The sequence below is a fragment of the Canis lupus genome, chromosome 5 (genome assembly GCF_048164855.1).
Source record: "Canis lupus baileyi chromosome 5, mCanLup2.hap1, whole genome shotgun sequence".
Lineage (NCBI taxonomy): Eukaryota > Metazoa > Chordata > Mammalia > Carnivora > Canidae > Canis > Canis lupus.
The window spans coordinates 43,257,044-43,279,561 of NC_132842.1; the positions used below are offsets into that span (position 1 = coordinate 43,257,044).

The 22,518-nt window shown below is 46.6% G+C and overlaps 1 protein-coding gene across 1 annotated transcript; it reads right to left on the minus strand.

Moving 5' to 3' along the window:
- Window positions 1–4,183: 4,183 nt before the first annotated feature.
- CCNO (cyclin O) lies at window positions 4,184–6,774 on the minus strand. The gene is made up of 3 exons (XM_072826465.1): window positions 6,149–6,774; window positions 5,390–5,575; window positions 4,184–4,884 (listed from the first exon to the last, which is right to left on the minus strand). Exons 1-3 carry the CDS (start codon window positions 6,533–6,535, stop codon window positions 4,399–4,401), a joined length of 1,059 nt encoding a protein of 352 aa, XP_072682566.1. The 5' UTR covers window positions 6,536–6,774; the 3' UTR covers window positions 4,184–4,398.
- Window positions 6,775–22,518: the final 15,744 nt, after the last annotated feature.

Consider the following 22,518-nt stretch of genomic DNA (forward strand, 5'->3'; position numbering starts at 1 on the left):
CGGGGTGGCTGTGGAGGTGCGGAGGGAGGGCCGGCCCGAGGGAAGACGCGCGCGGGCGGGGCGGCTCGCGCCGGAGCGCCGGAGGTGGCGCCTTCAGCCCCGGACAATCTGCGCGCGGGCGGGGGCGTTCAGCCCTACCTGGCAACGGCGCTTCCCCCGGGAGCGGCGAGCGCGGGGCCCGGGCCCGCGGGCGCCCTTTCGGAGAGCGTTGGCGCCGCCGCCTCCCGGGCCGCGCCGCAAGAAGGCGGAGGAGAGGGGGACGAGCCCCACGGCCCCTGACACGGGGTCCCGCCGCCCTGCTTTTGGGCAGCGGGGACGAAAAAGCCAACGATCCCTAGTTCATCCCCGTCGCACCCCAGCCGTAAGGCACACTCTCAAAGCCAGCCTCCGGCGTCTGACCGCCACATCTGATGCGGATGTGGAATTGGAGCAAGGACTCCCCAGAACGGCCCCGGGTTACAGAAGACCGTTCCCCCAAGGCTGGGGGCGCACTTCTGGTTTTGACTCTCGGGCTAGGACACGCTTTCTCTTGGCCTGAGGCCTAGAGCCGCACCCGGGACCCCTAGCCCCGCACTTTCCCGGGCAGCGACGCCCGAGTGCAGCCTTTAAAAGCGGCGTCTGAAGATTCAGGTCGACCCCAAATCCCCTAAGATCCCAGTCTCTTTCCAACTCCCACCCGCACACAAGACCTCATCTGCCCACCGCAGCATTTGGCCACCCCGGTTCCCAGCCGGCCTTGCTGGCTCTGCCGAAGTCCTGGCTGCCCTTCCCAAGACCCAGGCCTTTCCCAAGAAGGGGCATCTCTGTCAGGCCACTCTGACATCAACATTGAACATCTAAAATTATCTTGGTAAGCTATTGGGAACCTTGTGTCTCATACCCAGTAGTAGCGATGAAAATCCTCTTTTAAACTGGCATGATTCCTTTTTTATTTCTCCCTATTATGTGGATTAATAAAGACACCCTTAGCAGTGTTGGAGATGGTTCTGCAACAGTAGAGCTAGTATAGACTTACAGACTTTTTAACTCCTCTATAAATGGGGGGACCTGGCTGAGGTAAGGTCAGGCATCTAGAGCTGGTGTGGTGTCACTGATGGCGAGGTGCTTTGGCTTCAGGGTCAGAGTGCCTGAGGATTGGACCTAGGCTCCACCAGATAGGTCAGCCCCAGATCTTGAGGAAAAGCATAACGCTGAGGCACCTAGCTGGCTCAGTTGGTGGAGCATGTGACTCTGATCTTAGCGTTGTCAGTTCCAGCCCTACATTGGGTGTGATTACTTTTAAATAAAATCTTTTTTTTTTCTTTAAGGAAAAGCATAACACTTCAATAGAGGTGCTATTAAAATGAGATTTTTGTAATGCAGCTGGTGCTTGGTGTGGATAAATTAATGTTGTTGATGTCTTAAGGAGGCTTTTCAACTGCACCTCCGACTTCCCACAACTTATTCTTGGCTTTTTTTCTGATTCTTGTGTAGCCTAGTCACTAGACAGTCCTCTATCCCTATCCATCTTTCCAGTCTGTAAAAGTAGTAGGGAAGCTCTTAGTTCAGAGTTGAGCGCTTAGTTCAGAGCTTCCCTACTCTGAAGCTCTGGGATGCTTCTCTGGGGAGATCTCTGGGGAGATCTCTATACATGCGACCATCCCTGATTTTACAGAATATTCATTTTTCATCAGTGAGTCCCAAAGTGTAGTAGGAAAATAGGGGCATTGTACATAAAAATGTGGCAAAAAGAGCTGGAATAGCATGAGCATATGACTCCTAATCTGGATGATTCTAGAACCAACTCACCCATATCAATCTTGGCTGATGGAGTGAATGCTGATGAAAACTTTTCCCCAAAATCACTCTTTTGTAGAAGAGCCAGTGGCCCTACTCTCACCCTTAACAGTCGGTTTAAAAGGCTCTAGATATTTTGGGACTTAGTTCAGATGATATTTTTCCTCCTCCTCCTTTTCATCATCCCAGACCAGCTTTTCCTCAAACAGCTTCAGGATCACCACTTCTGGAGCCCTGAGCCAAAGGCAAGCAAGTTCCTGGAGAACTCAACACATTAACATGTGGGGAGAGAAGGGATCTGAGGGGCTCAGAGCAAATGCTCTAGGTGCTGGAGAGTAGGGGGGGGGGTGAAGAGAAATACAAGGAAGAGTCTCAATCTGGTTTGCATTTGCTTTTTCATTTATGAAAATTTGTCATACATTTAAATTGATTCTAAATGTAGTAGAACATGACTTTGTTCCCCCAAAAAACTTTTTAAAAACTTACAGAAAATTTGAAAAGCAGTGCAATGAATAGCAGTATGTTCCCCTCCAATAGCTAACGTTTTCCTATATTTGTCTTCTATTTCATCAAGTTTTTGTGTAATCTCCTCCCCATTATTGTACAGGCTGCCACTAGTCTTCATTACTTGAAAATTTGCTATATGTGCAGGGGAATTTATATGGAACATCTCATTAAACCTATACCTCTGAGGCACCTGGCCAGTGCAGTTTGTTAAGCCTCTAGACTCTTGGATTTGGCTGAGGTTGAGCTCAGGGTCATGATCTCAGGGCTGTGAGATGGAGCCCTGTGTGCTCAGTAGAGTCCGCTAAGGATTCTTTTTTTTTTTTTCTTTAAGATTTTATTTATTCACAAGAGACACAGAGAGAAGCAGAGACACAGGCAGCAGGAGAAGCAGGCTCCATGCAGGGAGCCCGATGTGGGACTCAATCCCGGGACTCCAGGATCACGCCCTGGGCCAAAGGCAGGCTCTAAACCGTTGAGCCACCCAGGGATCCCCCTCTCTAATCTTAAAAAAAAAAAAAATCCATGCGTCAATGCTAATAAATAGGTTATTTCTAATTCTACAGAAGAGACTCAGGCATAGAGAGGAGACTTGCTCGGGGTCACCCAACAAATGGACTCCGGGCCCACTTGTTTGCTATTTTAAACTACCCCAGGATCCCATTTAGGCTTTACCACAGCGCTATCAAGATTGTCAAGCTCAGAGAAGTGAAGACATTTGCTGGAAGTGACAGAACTGAGAATCCCCTAGCTCTACAGCAGATTCATAACAGAGTAATGGTGAGGAGACAGCGGTGGAGTTGACTCCAGCAAGTCTCACTTTTTTTTAAGATTTTATTTATTCATTACAGACACAGAGAGAGGCAGAGACACAGGCAAAGAGAGAAGCAGGCTCCATGCAGGGAGCCCGATGTGGGGACTTGATCCCCGGTCTCCAGGATCACACCCCGGTCCTGGGCTGAAGGCAGCGCTAAACCGCTGGGCCACCCGGGCTGCCCTCGGTCTCGCTTCTTGACTTGGATCTCACGCCTATAACAGGACTGGAGGCAGGAACTGTGCCAGCTCTCCAAATATGTTCTCTATCATGTCCACTGAATGGAAGGCACTGAGGAGATAACTTGTCCCTCATCCACTTCAGGAAGAGGATTTTTTTTTTTAAAGCATTTTTACAAACCTGTAAGTGGGAGAAGTTGAGCAGTGGAGCTCTGGACTCTGATCACCTGCCTTCAAATTGCTCTAGTATTGTTTACCCTCTCTGTGGCCCAGTGCCCTCCTCTGAAAAAATGGCATAATACACTCTCTAGAATTGTTGGAGGGTAATAATGAATGCTGAACACAGTGCCTGGTACATTTAAGCACCCAATGATGGCCATTACTATGGCATTGTTATCCTGGGCTCACATGCAGCAGGTGTAAGACAAAAGCAAGCTGTTGAACCAAGTCATTGCAGGTTAAATGGGCCCCATTTATAATGGCCGCAGCAGCTTGCAAAGCCTTCATTTCCAACATCTGTTAGCTGTCAGAGGTCTTGTTTTGCCCTAGCCAGCCAGCATGTGTGGTCCCCAAAGCTTCCCAGCTGGGCATCCTCTGTGCCCCACCCCCCTGCCCCTCTAGACCTCCTGAACCACTGTGGGTTCTATTCAGGTTCACTTCCCACCTTCCTCTGGACCTCTGGGAATGAGCGGTCCTCAGTCTCATAAGAGGGTTACAAAATACAGGTCTACAACTGACCCTCTCAGTGACTGTCATCTCAAAGGACCTGGGATTCCCCATAGGTATCCTAACTACAGAGTGGAAGGAAGGGAGGAGGAAGGCAGGACCCCTGGGTTGTTACTACCTCTATTCCCCAGCTGCCTTCACCTTCCTCCCCACAGATAACACAGGCAATAGTAGCATTCAGATGAACGAAGACAGCCTGTTTATTGGGGAAAGACTCGGGTCCCTCATGTGCTCGTAGCAAAATAAATAAAGGGGGAGACACTACTATCATACACTATTTACAACCTTCAGGATGACCTCCTGGCCAAGTGGGAGCCATGAATCAAGACTGCACTCTTTCACAGTAATGGGAAAGGTCCAGCAGCCGGGGCAGGGTACACAGGAAACCAAAGGTCTGTTTCATTTCAACTTCGGGGACAGGCTGCACTTCTCTCGTATCTGGAAGGGCAGCATGTGAGTCAGGGAGGCTTCGTTTATGGCCACCAGAAGCTGCAGCTTGCCCAGGCAGTCCTGCAGTGCGGCCTCTGGGTGCCCGCCTAGGCGCAGGTCCACGGGGCGCGGGAGCTGGAGCATACGGTCAGCCAGCGCCAGGCAGCAGATGGCCAGCAGCGAGGGAGTGTAGCTGGTGAAGGCGTAGTCGGCCAGGCTCAGCTCAGCCACCCCGCGCGCCAGGGCTTGCGCCTCCAGGGCTTCTGAGACCTCAGCCTGCCCCGCCTCCACACGCGCGTGGGTGAAATGCTCCAGGAAGAAGCTGATGGTTGGCGCGCCCAGGCTGAAGTGCAGTTTGTGCAGCACGATGCACTCGAGGTTGCAGAGTTGCTGCCGGGAGAAGGCACCGCAGCACAGGGCCAGGAGCTGCTTCACGCGCGGCGGGTGCACCTCCACCTGTAACACAGGGGCGCTCAGCCCCCGCAGCACAGCATCCAGGGCCGAGGCCCATCCCAGTTTCAAACCCGGGAGAAAACCAGGACTCCCCCCATCCCTTCCAGCGAGACAGCTGGGCCTTCGCCTCTCGGTCACTTCCACTTTAATCACCTGGGGTGTACTTCCAGCGCGGTTTCTCTAACTACTGTCCAGCTAAAAAAAGGTTTGAGAAATTTTAAATATATTTTTTTTTCCGGAGTCTAGAATAGCATGGCTACAAAGAGCTATTGGGATTTACTTTGGGGACTGCAGCCTATTTCTTTAGGGGCCCGATGAAAGCTGAAAGCGTTGGCTGTTCAGTTCGTGGGGGAATTATCGTGAATTTAAAGCTGTGGGGTGTATGCAAATGTGTGACAAAAGGAATTCAGAGAGGCCAGAACTACATCTTGTGCGCTGGAAAGCCGGGTGGTGGCCAGAGAGTGGCCGAGAGTCTGGCTGGACCCTAGACCCCACCTGGTGGAGGTACCTGTTTGCACGCGATGAGCAGGGATGTGACCCCAAGCAGCTGGAAGCAGTCGGCAGCCACAGGCGTGGTGGTAAGAAAGCGGTCCAGAGTGTTCACCGTCAGGCAGAGCGATTCGAAGGAGAGGCGGAATTGGCGGTGCACGGGGATCAGCCAGCTGAGCAGCTTACAGCGGGACTCTGCCGTTACCTGCCGGGGGGACATGGGAGGACATGGGAGGAGGGCCCTTTGAGCTTAGGGCCAAGAGGGCCCGCAGAAGGAACCAGTCAAGAAAACTCAGGGAGCGTCCCTGGGGGACGGGACAAAAAAGAAAAACCTCAATGTGCTGCAAACTGGGAAACACTGGGACCGCGCTGCTGCGCCCAAAGCGGTGGTCGGGCTCGTACCTGGCCCTGCGCCGCGTGTGTATACACATTACCTCGCGTAATCCTCTCGGCAATTCAATGAGGGGAGAGGGCCACCGCCTCGCAGCTGCAGAAATAAGCTCAGAATTGTTAAATAAACTTGCCCGGGGCCGGGAGGAGTACGGACACCGAGTTCCCGCTAACCAGCACGGGCACCTCGGGCAGCTGCCTTAGGCCGTCTAGGCCTCACTGTTCTCCGTTTGTAAAATGTGGCTGGTGGCCCGGCCCCCCCGAGGCCCTCCCGGCTCGGACCGCGAACCTCCGTGCCCCGGGGCGCGTGGGGGGCAGACGGAGCGGAAGAGGCAAGAGCCCGAGGGGGGAGGAGCGCCGTGGGAAGCTCGCTCTACCAGCTCCTCACTTGCGGCTGCCGCGCCAGCGACTCCCGCGGGTGGAAGTGGCTCTCCCGCGCCTTGCGGAAGACGTAGCAGCTCCGGCCGTAGTCACGGAAGGTCTGCAGGTCTAGCTGCACCGCCTCCTGGGCAGGAGGGGGCAGGGGGCTGCAGCCCAGCGCCGCGGACGCGGCGGGGCTCTCTGCACCGTCAGACCCGGAGCTGGGGGACTCGAACAGGTCGCAAACGCCGGAGTCTCCGGGGAGCGGGCACGGCTGCAGCGGCTGCAGCGGCTGCTTTCTGCGGAGGCGTGGGCGCCTGCTCTTCTTCACCGGGGCGCGGAGGTTCTGGTCGTTGTCCCGCTTCCCAGCCCGGGCGGCGGGGCTCACGAGGCTGCTGGGGCAAGGGGTCACCATGCTGCCGCCCGGTGGCCGCACGCCGGGGAGGACGAAGTGGGCTGGCCGGCCCGCGGCGAGGCCCTAAGTACTCGGCGGCGCCTTCCCCCACCACACCCCCGGCTCCTCACTGGACGATCACCGAGCGGCACGGGGCCGCGCTTTCCCGGCTAAAGAACCGCTTCCGAGCGAGCGCCTGGCAGCCGGTAGCCCGCGCCGCTGGCAAGGGAGAGGCGGAGCCCCGCCCGGCCCAGCGCGCCCGCTCTGCCCCGCGGGTTCCGCGCGCGTCCCGCGTTACCCGGGTAACGCAGCGGGCGAGGCGGCGGGAGCTGCGCGCGCGGCGGGGTGGGGGTGGGGGTGGGGCGGCGGCCGGGCGGAGCGAGCCCCTCCCCTCCCCCCGAGAGAGATGCCGTCGTGGCCGCCGCCTCCCGGCCCCGGCCGCCCCTCAGGCCCACTATAATCCGTAATTCAAGGTCAGTTTCCAACCAGAAATCTGTCGGCGCGGGAGGTTTTCCTTGGTGACCCTCCGAGGCAATAATTCTATTTTTTTTATAGATCAGTTAATATTTATTTAGAGAGAAAGTGCAAGTGTGGGGAGAAGGGGCAGAAGAACGGGGAGAAAGAATTCTTTTTTAAGATTTTGTTTATTCATGAGAGACACACAGAGACCCAGGCAGAGGGAGAAGCAGGCTCCACGCAGGGAGCCCGACGTGGGACTCGATCCCGGGTCTCCAGGATCACGCCCTGGGCGGACGGCGGCGCTAAACCGCTGAGCCAGCAGGCCGAGCAATAACTCTCATTCCACTGCGTTTGTAATGGTTTTAGGCAGGCCCCCAGGGTCCGGTACCCCTCCCTCCCCGCGCTGGTTTCGGGGAGCAGAGCCACCACAGGTTCTTCTGCGCTGCGTGTCTGGGGCTAGTCCAGCCGCCAGGCAGGCACTCGTGCTCGAAACCAGGCCGAAGACCCCCACCCCCACCCCCACCCCCCGCGAACGTCAGGAGCGCGTCCGCACTCCCGCAGCGCTTGCTGCACACCTGCCTCCCCAACCCCGGGAGCTGGATCGGTTAAGGACGTGACGTAGTTCGAGGGTTGCATTGCTAGCCTGATCGAATTCCTCGCGGCCTCTTCCGTTAAGGTTGTTAGCTCCCAGCCCTCTGCCCCTGGCGGCTCCACCTTCCCTGGTTATTATTCCCTGCTCTCGGGGGGTCTGCACCTTCAGAAGCGCACAAAAGTGGAGCTGGAGCTGGAGGCGACCAGGCGGGAGAGACGGGGCTGGGGGCTGAACGTGGCAGTTTCCTCAGGGCACTGATGGTTTAGAACCTAGCGTCCTGTCCTGGGAGAGGCTGGAGTCCTAAGCCTGAAGTCAGTCTCCCTAAGGGGCCCCAGCTCTTGGGAAAAGGGGCACAGTAGCATCTGGTCAGCCTTCTGGGGGGGTCTCAGTGGCAGGAAACCCACAGACCCCTCAGCCTGATGAACTTTCCAGAGGTACTCCAGGTGAGGCTGCTAGGCGTCCCAAGAGCAGCTTCAGCCATTCCCACCTCATGTAAGAAGAAGTCTGACAAATGTCAGAAATTTAGTTGGGTGTGGGGTGTTGTTTCTTAGGGATGCAGAAAAGAGACAGAAGGATTTGTGGTTCTGGTCAGTTTTATTCCTGTTTCCCTGTAACCCTGAGCAAAGTCTTTAGTCTCTAGACCTAAATAGCGTCATTTGTAACTTGATAAGCTGAGAACCACCTGTCGTTCAAAATACAGGTGCCAAAACTTGCTGTCTCCTCTCAAGCTGTTGTGGGGGAACCATTATGGGATGAGCAGTGAAACCTGTGCAGAGTGGTCAGATGTCAGAGTTTTTCCTTGAGAAGCTTTCTGGATGAGGAGGAAGGACGTAGGAATTCTGATTCTTATCAGCCCAGATGGCCATGGGGTACAGTGGAAAGAGCACAAAGTCCCTCCTAGGGTCAGAATTGCTATTCCCATTCATTGGTCATCATGGACTAGCTGTTCACCTTCTCTGAGTCTCTGTACCTCATTTATTAATATTTGCCTTAAGGTCAAATGAAATATGTTGAAAGCTCAAAGTCCTTAATATGAAACGTGGGGGGTTACCTTAAAGCCTTTGTTGAGAAGTCAATATTATCACCCTGGAGATACTCTGAAAAAGTAAGATGATCATTTTATTCACTTGTGGATGTGAGGCTAGTGTCTGTAGAGTTAACTCCCAACCAAGGGTGCCTGGGCTCTGTTCAGATAGCTCTACTTCTCTATATTTGTGGAATATCTGCCATGCCCGATACGAGACAGTGATCAAGGCAGCATAGGTCCTGGGGTGCCTGGCTGGCTCAGTCCATAGAACATAAGACTCTTGATCCTGGGGGTTGTTAGTTCCAGCTCCAGGTGAGATGTAGAGCTTACTTAAAAAAAAAAAAAAAATCTTAAGAAAAGCTGCATGGGTCCTTCCCTGGCAGAGCTGACCCTGTATTGGGGGAAACAAAGAACCACTTGCCACATTTAAAAAATTATTATGGTAGAGGATCTCCTGAGTGTAGGCTTGACAAACAAAATACAGGACACCCAGTTAAACTGAAGTGTCAGATAAATTTTAGCATGAGTATGTCTCAAATATTGCATGGGACCTTACAGTGCCTTGTAGGTACATTCAATGTTTAGAACTTACCCTAAGCCATTGAAGAGGTCTTACCAAAGAGAGAGAATCTGTCTTTTGTTTTAAAATATTGTTCTGGTTGATGTGTGGAAAATGGATTGTAGTAGGGGATAAGACTGGAGGTCATTTGGGTGAAGTAATTGTGGTATGAAAAATACGGTGCAAGTGCTCTTTATTTTCCCTATGAAGGGTTTTTAAAATTTCTCTTTTCCAATCTGAGACTTGCGTGCAATGCACCTGTAAGGCACTAGATAAATGTAAAATACCTTAAAGTTGTAGAACCTAATTAAACCCAGGCTTCTTTAATGAAAGCTGCTTAATCATGATTTGACCCTGTGAACTTTCAGATGTGTTTTTTGAAATCTTCAGGATGGATAAGTTATCTTATTGTTTTGATTTTTTCCAGTGTGGCACTCCAGCTTCAGCCACAAGCCCCCATACTACCCTGCCCTAGCTCTTGGACTGCAGTGGAGGTGGGAAGAATGCATTTACTAAAAGTAGCTTGTTTAGCGGAGTAAGTGGTTTGGGCTTGTCACTTACATGTGGACAGTTTTGTTAGCACCTCAAATGATTCTTAAGCTCACTTTTAAGTCCCTAGAATTGATATCTGTCACTAAAAATTATATTTACTTGCAGCTATCATTTTCTGTTAATGTATTTAAGTGTCCCAATTGAGAAGTATTTAAGATACTTGAAGTCAGGGGATCCCTGGGTGGCTCAGCGGTTTGGCGCCTGCCTTTGGCCCAGGGCGCGGTCCTGGAGTCCCCGGATCGGTCCCGGATCGGGCTCCCACGTCGGGCTCCCACGTCGGGCTCCCACGTCCGGCTCCCACGTCGGGCTCCCGGCATGGAGCCTTTCTCCCTCCTCCTGTGTCTCTGCCTCTTTCTCTCTCTCTCTCTCTCTCTCTCTCTCTCTCTCTGTGTGTGTGTCTATCATAAAAATAAATAAATAAATCTTTAAAAAAAAAGGTACTTGAAGTCAGACAAGTTTTTTTCTGGTATTTAGTAAAGAGCAGGAAGTTTCAACACAGTTTTTAAAGCCTTGCACATCTAAATGTCCACTACTGTCGGCACCCAGAGAAAAGGCCATTTCTTGGTTACCTGCCTCTGCTCCTTTGCCATTTGCCAGTTCAGCAAGAGTTCAGCGCACACACTCAAAGGCATTGTTCTTCTCTCATGCATCCATGTGCTTTTTCTCCCGACTCACACCCACTTGGCACAGGTGGTATGATCTAGTAGTGGTCAAGAGCTTTGGCTCCAGAGTCACCTCCTGGATTCGAATACCAGCTATACAGCACACAAGCCCTGAAAACTTGGGCAAGTTATTCAACCTTCTTATTTCTCAGTTTCCCTAGCTGTTAAAAAAATGGGATAATAAAAGTATCCTATAAAATCATTGTGAGGGTTAAATAAGGCATACATTGTATGCACATAGCGCTCAGTATGAGTTAGCAACTGCTCTAGTTGTGTTTTTCTGTAGCTAGGATGTGTATCTTTCTGCATCCAGGGTGGCTGAAATAGTACTTGCCATAATTTTGCTAATTGACATATATATGTGATCATAATTGGACATTAAGAAGAACTCAGAGGGGACGCCTGGGTGGCTCAGCGGTTGAGCATCTGCCTTTGGCTCAGGGCATGATCCTAGAGTCCCCGGATCAAGTCCCGCATTAGGCTCCCTGCTTGGAACCTGCTTCTCCCTCTGCCTATTCTCTGCCTCTCTATTTCTCTGTGTCTCTCATGAATAAATAAGAATAAAAATCTTTTAAAAATGGTGAAAATGGGAAATTAAAAAAAAAGTCAAAGAGGAGTAAGCACAGTAACATTATGTTTGAAGCCAGTTCAAGCTCCCCTCGCTCTTTTGAAATATGGAAGACTAAGTGACTTGTTCCAGTGAGTCTTGAAAGAATTTCTTCAAACGATGATGATAGCCTTATGCTCTCTTTGTTGCTTTCCCCATAGATGATAGAATTACCCATGTAGATCAGAGGAGGGGACAGTCCTCATAATAATTCCCTCAAAACAAGAAAAATGCAAACAAACTATTATGAGATATCTTGTACGCAATCTGATTGATAAAAGTCCATACTTTGATAAGAGGATACAGGAAAATAGGCCTTGTATGTTTTTGGTGACAGTATAAATGGGTACAGCCATTTTGGAAGATAATTTGGCAAGATTTGCAGACATTTAAAATGAACATAATCTTTAACTCAGCATTTCTATCCCTGGATGATTATTCTATATCGCTGCAAAATTACTTTATAAAAGGGTATTTATCACAGTGTACTAAAAGCAAAACATTGTCTTCAATAAAGGACATCTAAAAACACAGAATATTGGGGATCCCTGGGTGGCTCAGCGGTTCGGCGCCTGCCTTTGGCTCAGGGCACGATCCTGCAGTCCTGGGATCAAGTCCCGCATCAGGCTCCCTGCACGGAGCCTGCTTCTCCCTCTGCCTGTGTCTCTTCCTCTCTCTCTATGTCTATCATGAATAAATAAAACCTTTTAAAAAAACACAGAATATTATGTGGCCACTAAAAAGAATGAGGCAGATGTTTATGGACTGATGCAGAAGGATTTTCAAAATGGAATGCTTAATAAAATAAACCAAGGTGCAAGGCAGTATGTCAAATATGTGGTCACTGTGGGGAAAAAAAAGGAATTTACACATATCCTTATATATGCATAGAATCTTCCTGGAAAGATACTGGTAGCATAGGTTGCCTTTGGGGAGAAGGACTGGGAGACAGAAATAGAGAGGGACTTCCTACTGTATACCTTCATTGACCTTTTGAATTTTGAACTAGTTGTATGTGTTACCTCTTTTTAAACAGCATTTTTAGGGACACCTAGGTGGCTCAGTGGTTGAGCATCTGCCTTTGGCTCAGGGCGTGATCTGGGAGTCCCAGGATTGAGTGCACATCAGGCTCCCTGAAGAGAGCCTGCCTCTCTCTCTGCCTATGTCTCTGCCTCTTTGTCTGTGTTTCTCTTGAATAAATAAATAAAATCTTAAAAAAAAAAATAGGGACGCCTGGGTGGCTCAGCTGTTGAGTGTCTGTCTTCGGCCCAGGGCATGATCCTGGAGTCCCAGGATCGAGTCCTACATCAGGCTCCCTGCATGAAGCCTGCTTCTCTCTCTGCCTATGTCTCTGCCTCTGTGTGTGTGTGTGTCTCATGAATAAATAAATAAAATCTTAAAAATTAATAAAATAATAAATAAAAATAGCTTTTTTTTTTAAGATTTTATTTATTCATAGAGACACAGAGAGGGGCAGAGACACAGGCAGAGGGAGAAACAGGCTCCATGCAGGAAGCCCGACGTGAGACTCGATCCTGGGTCTCCAGGATCACACCCCAGGCTGCAGGCGGCGCTAAACCGCTGCACTACCAGGGCTGCCCAAAATAGCGTTTTTTTTTCATATGCAGGTGGCCTAAAAGTTAGAAAACAGGAAACCCAGGTGAATCCTGAAAAATGGTAATTACTATTACATGTGGACATCAGGAAGAGTGGATAGAATAGAACAGGGTCTGGGACTCTGGGAGCAAAGTTGTGTCACTTCATAAGTGAGACTGTTGTTTTGGAAGTTGAGTTATATCGGTGAACAGAACATACATCCCTGTATTCCTGGAACTTCTATGGGATGGCAGTGCAAGGAGACAAACTATAGAGGGACTGGGGTTCTAGGAGTGCCACAGGCAGGTTGTGTTACTTAATATATTGGTCAGATAAAGCCCACCAGGAGGATTTGGGCAGAGAATTCTAGGAGGTGGGGGAGTTGGCCCCATGGGCATCTGAAGGGAAAGCATCCTAGCCAGAGAACATAGCAATACAAAGGCCCTGAGGCATGAGTAGGTCTATGGAACATACGGAGAACAGCAAGGAGGTCAGTGTGGCAGGAATAGGAGTGAAAAGGAGAGCAGCTGATGATGTCAGAGAGGTAATGGGGCCGGATCCCATAGGACCTTGTTAGTGCTAGCATTCACTGACTTCTTATGCTTTGTTATGTTGCACTTGTATTTAGTGTATTATTTAATCATCACCTCAACTGTTTGGTTGAAAGTTACTGTCCCCATTTTATGAATGAGAGCATCTTTAGCAAGGATAAGCTTGCCTGAAGATACATAGCTAGTGGAAAACTGGGACTTAAACCCAAGTCTGTGATTCTGGTCTGGACATTCATCCCTGTGCTGTTCCGTGTTTTTTAAATGCTAAGGGAGAACCAAGAAATGGCTTTGAGTCCACCCTTGAGCCACTGCTTAGAAAAGAGAAAAGCTGAGGGGTAGAGTTCTCAGAAGATGGAGGAACCCACAGAGTCAGAACTGGTTGAACTTTCTTGTGATAAACCTTGGAGGCTCCATCGTCTAGTTGAGCAAGGCGGGCTGACTTCCCTGCCCCTAGTATGCACCAGGAGTTACAAGTGGAGCTAGAATTGGGAGTGGGGAAAAGAAATAAAGCTTCGAGGCTAAAGGACGCGTGAAGCCGTTTGGAGTGTGATGACCACAGACTCTGTTGCATTTCTCAGAACCAGCCAACTCTTGGTAAATGATTACATGAGAAACTGACAGTTGACTTAGTTTCTTGCAGGGAGCACTGGTGCTGGATAAGGTTTCCATTGTCTAGAGAGGGCCAGTTTGGTTGCCCGGCAGCCTTGCTGGGAGTGCAGAGGTCTCACGAAGCAGGCTGGCCTGAAGAGTGAGGGAAGCTAGTGGCTTTGAACTTCAGTAATAAATGACAGGCTGTTCAAAGGTTCAGCTGTCAGGGCACCTGGGTGGCTCAGTCAGTTAAGCATTTGACTCTTGATTTTGGCTCCGGTCCTGATCTCAAGGCATGGGGAGTCTGCTTGAGTTTCTCCTTCTCTCTCTCCCTCTCCACTTCTTTTGTGCTCATGCTCTCCCTCTGTCTCTCTCTCAAAAAAAAAAAAAATCTTAAAGTTCAGCTTTCTTTCCACCTCCCGTTCCTGGTATGAACATGTATTTCAAAGGAAGTAGTTGATCTAAGACAAACCAGTAATGGAAGCTTTAAAAAAAGGTCTCCTGTTACTAGAATATAACTGTACCTAAATGCTGTAGTTGTCTGTCTCTGCTCTCTCCCATAGCCAATATTTAGCAAGTGTCTACTAAGTGCCTGGCCAGTGCTCAGTGATTTGCAGCAGTGGAGAGGACACACATGGCCCCTGCATGCATAGAATGGGGAGGGGGGAGGCTGAACATAGAATGGTAAACAAATTATAAACGTTATCAGACCATCCATAGTAAGTTCTGCACAGAGATTTCAGTGAGCTGGCCTAGAGTGTGAATTAGGGGTACTTTTTTTTTTTTAAGATTTTATTTATTTATTCATGACAGACACAGAGAGAGAGAGAGGCAGAGACACAGGCAGAGGGAGAAGCAGGCTCCATGCAGGGAGCCCATGTGGAACTTGATCCGGGGTCTCCAGGATCATATCCCGGGCTGAAGGTGGTGCCAAACCGCTGGGCCATGGGGGCTGCCCAATTAGGGGTACTTTAAATTGGATGGTTAGGGATGCCTCTCTGGAGAGCAATTCGTCTATACTGCTTGTGTTCACAAGTAAAAATAGGTCTTTTTCTTTTAACATTGTGCAAATCCATTCCCTGATTGAGATTTCGCATAATATTGCTTATGTTGATAGGTCATTGTTCGGGGAGCAGTATTTTCTTCTGGGGAGGGACTCCTACAAATGTTGAGATTATGATAGTTGAATTCTCCTAAAGTAGTTCTCTTGAGGTGATATGCAAAGTGGGGATGAAGTAGGCTCATTGTATACAATGAATTTTTCCCAACTAAATGAAAGAAAATGCTCATACATCTCTAAGTTTGTTGTTGTTGCTTTTATTATTTGAAATGATGTGGCTGCAGTTTGCAGAAAGTTCTTTTTATGCCCAGTGGGGCATCCTCTGTTAAAAAGACTTCAGCCTTCTCTGTAAGACGGAGGTCTAGCATGTCTTTTCTTTCACTACCACACAGAAAACAAAGAGGGCAGCCAATAGTATCTTCAGACTGTGGTAAAATAACCCCCTGTCCCAAATGTAAAGCAGAGCTGGTCCTATTGAAAACAACAAAAGGAAAGGCTGCATGGCACGATATGTAATGCACCTGCTTGAATGTCAGATCACAGGGTGCAAATCAAAACAGGGCAGCTGTTGAGGGCCTAGTCATGTTTCTTAGAATTTATGAGAAAAGGTACCCAGGGTCTGCAGTTAACAAAAACTCTTACCAAGGAGCAGGTGAGGTTGCCCTGTTGAGAGGCAGGATCCACTCTCTAAGTGTGTTCAGCTATGTGGATTGGAAATGAATGTATGGAGTGGCTGGATGTTTTTCTTCCCAAGTGGCAAGTCTGGATGCTAAAATTGTGTCCTTCAGGAACGGCGTTTCCTAGTACTTGGGAGATGCAGACAAATGCTCAGTTTTCCTAAGCTTCATAACACACATTTCTGTATTATTATCATATCTGCTGTTTCTTTTTCAGCTTGGAGGAATATATGTGTGAACCACTCATGAGGCATCTGTTTTGTTCCAGACATTGTGCTCTCCTGTATTTTTGTTACCATGCACACTACAAGTTTAACAGGGAACTGTGAAAATTATTTTCACCAAAGTAAAACATTCAGAGAAATTCCCTGACTTATTTTGGTGATGTACAATCACTCCAAAATATGTAGGCCTTCTGGGAAGAGCGATGACAATCATTGCACCCCTTGCTCCAATACGGCAATCAGAATACTTTAGGAATACATTTTGTCAAAAAAATAAAAGAATACATTTTGTCAACCAGTGTTCATTCAGTATATGCCCCAAGCCTAGCCCATTTACTTTTTCATTAATGACATTTATTGTATATTTCTGATTAGAAAATCCATTTGTTACAATCAGAAAAAATTGATTAATTGATTGATTGAGTTATGAGAATGTGAGAAAGGGTGAGCAAGGGGAGGGGCAGAGGAAGAGAGAGAATCTTCAGGCAGACTCCCTGCTGAGCACAGTGCCAGACTTGGGGGCTCCATCCCAGGACCCTGAGATCATGATCTGAGCCGAAATTAAGAGTCAGTCAACTGACTGAGCCACCTAGAAGCCCCCAAATTAGAATTTTTTTATATTGAATAGAGAATTTTAATATTTTCATAAGAAGAAACATTAATATTATGGTATGTACTCTTTTGGGACCTATGTGTATATTTAAGCCCATACATGGAGTGCATATATATGTATGTTTTTATATATACTTTTAGAAAAAGTTTATTTTTAGTGATCTCTATACCCTATGTGAAACTTGAACTCATGACCCCAAGACCAAGAGTTGTATGCTCTTCTGACTGAGCCAGCCAGGCACCCCTATATATACTTCTTATTGACAAAATTAGGCTTTTCATGTATGGACTTCTGTTCTCTAGTGTCTTCATTGACTAATTTTATTTTTATTTATTTTTTATTTTAAAGATTTTATTTATTTGTTCATGAGAGATACACAGAGAGAGAGGGAAAGACCTAGGCAGAGGGAGAAGCAGGCTCCATGCAGGGAGCCCGACGTGGGACTCGATCCCAGGTCTCCAGGATCAGGCCCCGGGCTGAAGGTGGCACTAAACCACTGAACCACCAGGGCTGCCCCTTCATTGGCTAATTTTAATGGCAGAATGCAACAAAGTTGAGTTCCTTGCTTTCAACCCAGTCTTTGCAGGTCAGGCTGTTCTGCTCAGCTTTTTTTCAGCAGTGAGTTAAAGATCAGAACTGCTTCTAGTTTGAAAATCACCATCTTTGGAGTTGTGTGCTTTCAGCCACATGTATAGGAGAGGTAACTAGGTAAACTTGCAGAGTGGTTCTTTACTGACTTAGACTAGAATGTGACACATTTTTACTCACATTCCCACTGGGGAGAAATACAATCACAGGATCCTAACCTAATGGGGACTGGGAATACAGTCTCCTTGTATGTGCAGAAAGAGGAAACAGTGTAGCCTATGTATTATATTGTTTCTGCCCCATCTCCTTTATCTCATTTAACGTTGTATCATGGCATTTTCCCCAAATCACTAAATATCCTTCAAAATCATGATTTTTTACTAGCTACAGAGTTTTCCAACAAATGCACATAGCATTCTTTACTTAGGCATTCCAAGAGGTTTTATATACAATGACCTACATCCCTTGCTCCAAAGTGATTTTTCTGCAGTTTGGCAGTCAGACGTTAATTCCCTTTGGGATGTCTAGTTTGTTGGCATTTACTTAGAAATGTTAGGATGCTAATGTTAAAATGGAAAAGAAGGGCAGCCCTAGTGGCCTAGTGGTTTAGCGCCGCCTTCAGCCCGGGGCGTGATCCTGGAGACCGGGGATCGAGTCCTGTGTCGGACTCCCTGCGTGGAGCCTGCTTCTCCCTCTGCCTGTGTCTCTGCCTCTCTCTCTCTGTATCTCTCATGAATAAATAAATAAAATATTAAAAAAAATAAAATGGAAAAGGAAAAATTTCTCTCTGCCTTAGCACAAACTTGTATAGTCTGCAACCACAGGCAGAGGGGCAAAGCTACTTAGGTTCCCAGATACCTCATCTTTTCTATAAATGGAGTGTTTCCCCTCCTCTATTGCCCTACTAGTATTGTTTCTCTTCACTCACCACCCAGTGTAATTCCTTCCTTCCTAAGCAGATTTCTTTTTCTTTCTTTTTTTTTTTCCTCTTTTTGTCTCTTGAAACCAACTAATCTTAGGTTTCTTTCTATTGCTCAGTTTTTCCCATTTTGCTCTACATTTCAGCTCCTTCCCCAACCCCTCCCGACCCCTCTATCTCTAAGGTGCTGGGCTTGCCCACCCTTACCACTCCCCTTTGTCCATAGGGATTTAGGATGAACAGAGATGTTAGCCAGGTGGGGAGGAGAGAGGGCATCCACAACCAAGCTGAATAAGACTTGCTTATAATAACTCTCAGCAGCTGGTGGTTTGAAGCAAATTTGTAATTCCATTGTACAATTAAATATAAATTGTGTGTGCGTATCTCCATCAGTCTCCAAATTCTGTCTTCTACATAGAAAATAAGTAGGTGATAAAAATAAATTATCCTCTCTCTGGCATTTTGGAAGAGTGCAAGTTATTTGTTTTAGAATTCTTTATTCTAATATGACTGGTTATAAGTCAAAATCGGTACAACTTTTGGGTTTACCAGAGTGGGTTAGGATAGAAAAACATGGGGAGTTGACATGCACAGCTAGCCCTGATCCTGTCTGACTTTGGCTTCTTATACAGCCTGGGCACTGCAGTTTGGGCCACAGCTGCCTCACTTACCTAGCTCTTTTCTCTCTTGTTTTCTGAAGGCTAGGCTAGACTCTTTTACAAGCATCTATTCTTGGTAAAGGGGTAAAAAATATCCAAAAAACTGATACTTGATCCCTGGAAACAGATGCTTTTACGAAGCACTGATGCCTTATTCTATAAAGTCTAGGCTAAAGTTCTACTAATAGCTAGTTTGACTCTGTCCTGGTCTCGTTGTTCCCAGATCAAGTATCCTAGTCATGTGATGTCTCTATGCTAGAATGAATTTTACTGGTCAGGCAGCTTCCTTACTACCACAATTATAGAGCAACTCTTTTTCTGTATGTTCTCAGGGATTTTTAACCTGAGCTTCAGGCTACCCAAACCTAATTTTAAAATCTCTGTCTTCATCCCTTCTAGAAGTTCTAAGGCTATCATCCTGTAAGCCCTGCCCTTATCCTGGCCCTATTTTTCTTAGTCTCACTTAGTTTCTCCAAACTAAAGCAAACTTACTTAGCTAGGTCTTAAGGCTGGCTGACATTTTGGTGAAGTTGTCTTCTTCACCTGTGAGTCTAGCTTTACAATTAGATTGGTCTCTATGGTGTCCAAGTGGCAGGTTTGACAGAGATCTATTTCTTCACTGGAATGTGCCTCTTGTGTGAGTCAACAGAAAATACCTCCTCTGTTTGTTTTTTTTTTTTTTAATTAATGTATTTTAGTAATTTCTGTACCCAATGTGGAGCTTGAACTCATGATCCCAAGATCAAGAGTTCTGTGCTCTGCCAACTGTGCCAGCCAGGCACCCCACTTTATCTGTTTTTGTTTAAAATTCTTGCATCCCTAGTAGACTTCTTATCAGGTCCTGTTTTATTAGACAAAAAATACTTCCATTTTTCTCATGCCCAGGTCCCAGTGAAAGATCACATCTTTCTTGGTGTATTCATCTTCTTTTTCATTTGGATAATTCATTATGATTCTCCCAGGGGAGTCACCTCTTCCCAGCATGTCATCACAGTTTTTCTGTAGCCAGACACTTCATGAGATTGTAGGAATGGATTCATCTACAGGTAAACTAGTTCATTGAGTTAGTAGACAAGGATTACTATTATTATTATAGGGGTGCCTAAATGACTAAATAAGCATCCAAATCTTGATTTTGGCTCAGGTTGTGATCTCAGGGTCATCAGATTGAGCCCTGTGCCAAGCTCTGTGCTCAGCATAGAGTCTGCTTGAGATTCTCTCTTTCTTCTTCCTCTGCCCCTCCTCCCATTCATGCTCGTGAAAGAAAGAAAGAAGGAAGGAAGGAAAGAAAGAAAAGAAAAGAAAAGAAAGAAAGAAAGAAAGAAAGAAAGAAAGAAAGAAAGAAAGAAAAAGAAAGAAAGAAAGAATTTTTAAAAAGATAATTATTTTAAGTATGTTAAGGAAAACAGAGGGCAAGATGAAATGGGCAGAAAAGAATTTGATTGGGTGATGCCTAGTTGGCTCAGTGGTTGAGCATCTGCTCTTGCCTTAGGGTGTGGTCCCAGAGTTCTGGGATAGAGTCCCACACTGGGCTCCCCTCGAGGAGCCTGCTTCTCCCTCTGCCTGTGTCTTTGCCTCTCTCTGTGTGTCTCTCATGAATAAAAAATAAAATATATTTTTAAAAAAATTATCAGCGTGCCTGAGTGGCTCAGTTAGTTAAGTCATCCAACTCTTATTTTAAGTTCAGGTCATGATCTCAGGATTGTGAGATCTCACCCTGGGTCAGGCTTCCTGCTCAGCCTGGAATCTGCTTGGTATTCTCTCCCTAAGCCCTCTGCCCCTCCATGTCTGGCTGTGTGCTCTCTCCTAAAAAATCGTTTTTATCAAACAATTGAAGTCTATAAAAAATAATCAAATGATCATATTGTAATTGAAAAATCTCTAAAATCACAGTCATTGAATGACTTTAACAGTAATTGGAATATAACAAAAGATAGGATTAGTGAACTTGAAGACAGATCAATAGAAACTATCCAAACTGAATCCCAGATAAAAAAATCATGGCAGGAGGGAAGCACAGAACATAAAATAATGTGTAGTGTACAAAGAAACTGATATACATGAAACTGGAGTTCCAGAAGGAGAGGAGAGAGAGAATAATTCTGAGGCAGTACTTACAGAGATGATGCTGGAGAAGTTACCAAAGCTAATAAAAAAAGTTAACAGACTCCTAAAGCTCAGTGAACCTCAAGCAGGATGCATATGTGTTAAAACAACAACAATAACAACACTAAGCACATCATAGGCACACTGCTGATGTCCAACAATCCAGAGAAAAATCATAAAAGTAGGAATGTGTGTGGTGGAAGTGAAAGACATAGGAACTTTCAAAACAGCAAGAATAAGATTTATGGCTGACTTTTTAGTAGAACTCAAGAAAGCCAAAGTACAGTAGAATGGCATCTTTAAAGTGCTGAAAGAAAAAGCAGAAATTGCAAACCTAGAATTCTATATTTTGTGAAGATATCACTAAAAGAAATGAAGGTGAAAAAAATGAGAGTGAAATAAAGATGTTTAAAACATCAGCCAAAAGCTGAAGGAATTCATTGCTAGCAGATTTTTACTATAACAAATACCTGCGATAGTAATAATAATGTTTTGGTGTTTAGAATGGATATAGAAGTGAAATATGTAAGAACATATTTAACACAAAGGAAGAGAGTAAAATGGGAGTAAAATGAAGTTAATTGTTGAAGTGGTTATTGTCTTATTTGCAACAATGGGACTTTAATTTATGAAGATAACTGAGTGACCACACAGAGTCCAGTGTGGCTGTTGGGAGGCGATTTATTACATTTCCTGAGAGAAAAGGACACATCATTCTGTGCAAGACCACATGAGGAGCACCAATATTCTATCAGGAGGCAGAAGCAGGCATGAGGGGAAAGCCTAGGTCAGAAACTTTATTGGTGTTTCCATGGGAAAGGCAAGGGAGAGCCAAGTAAACAGCTTAAGAGTTGGCTCATTTGAATAATTCCAGGGGGCTTTGGGCTATAGCGGTGGTCTCCAGTTGCCTGGTACCTGGCCCCTGGGATGGTTTAGGACAGAGGACATTTGGCTTGATGTGTGAGAGTTAGATAAACAGGGTCATTGGTATAAACTCTGGATTGGTTTATTTGCATGTGAAAGGCATGATCCAGGCTGGCTAAGCCCCTTTCTATCTCCAAGAACTGGCTTCAGTGGGAAGTACACTCTCTCCCTGGTCGACAAGATTTTTAGGTTGTCGAAACATCTCAAGATTCAGCAAATAGACATGATTAGTAATATTGATAAATCATGCGTTGTTCAGGAAGTGGTAAATGCTTAAGATAGAATGTGGGAAGGCAAGGACACATACTTAGTATCTATACCAGTGCTATCTGGTATAGTAGCTTCTAGTCATTTATATTTAAATTAAATTTAATATTTAAATTAATTTATATTTACATTTAAATTAATTATTTATATTTAAATTAATTAAAATTACATAAAAGAAAAAATTTAGGGGCAGCCCAGGTGGCTCAGCAGTTTAGCCCGCCTTCAGCCCAGGGCGTGATCCTGGAGACCTGGGATAGAGTCCCACGTTGGGCTCCCTGTATGGAGCCTGCTTCTCCCTCTGACTGTGTCTCTGCCTCTCTCTCTGTGTGCCTCTCGTGAATAAATAAAATCTTAAAAAAAAAATTAGTTCCTTAGCCACATTAGCCATATTCAAGTGCTCAGTAACCACACGTGGCTAGTGGCTGCCACATTGCAGTGTAGAATTTTAGTGCACTACACTACTCTAGGGTAATCACTAAAAGAATAATATAAAACAGTTTAAGTTAATAGAGTAGATACATGGAATAAGAAAAATACTTGATTAATGCAAATGAGATCAGGATAAGTGGGAAAAGGAACCAAGAGCTGATAGGACAGCTAGAAAACACATAGCAAGATAGTATACTTAACTCCATCCATATCTAAGAAGACTTAAAACACTGGAGTTAAAAGGCAAAACTGATGGTGATAGAAGTCAGAATAGTCGCGCCCTCTGGAGCTGAGTGGGAGGCATTGACTTGGAAGGAACAGGAGAGTAAAGCCGCCTTGCAGTAC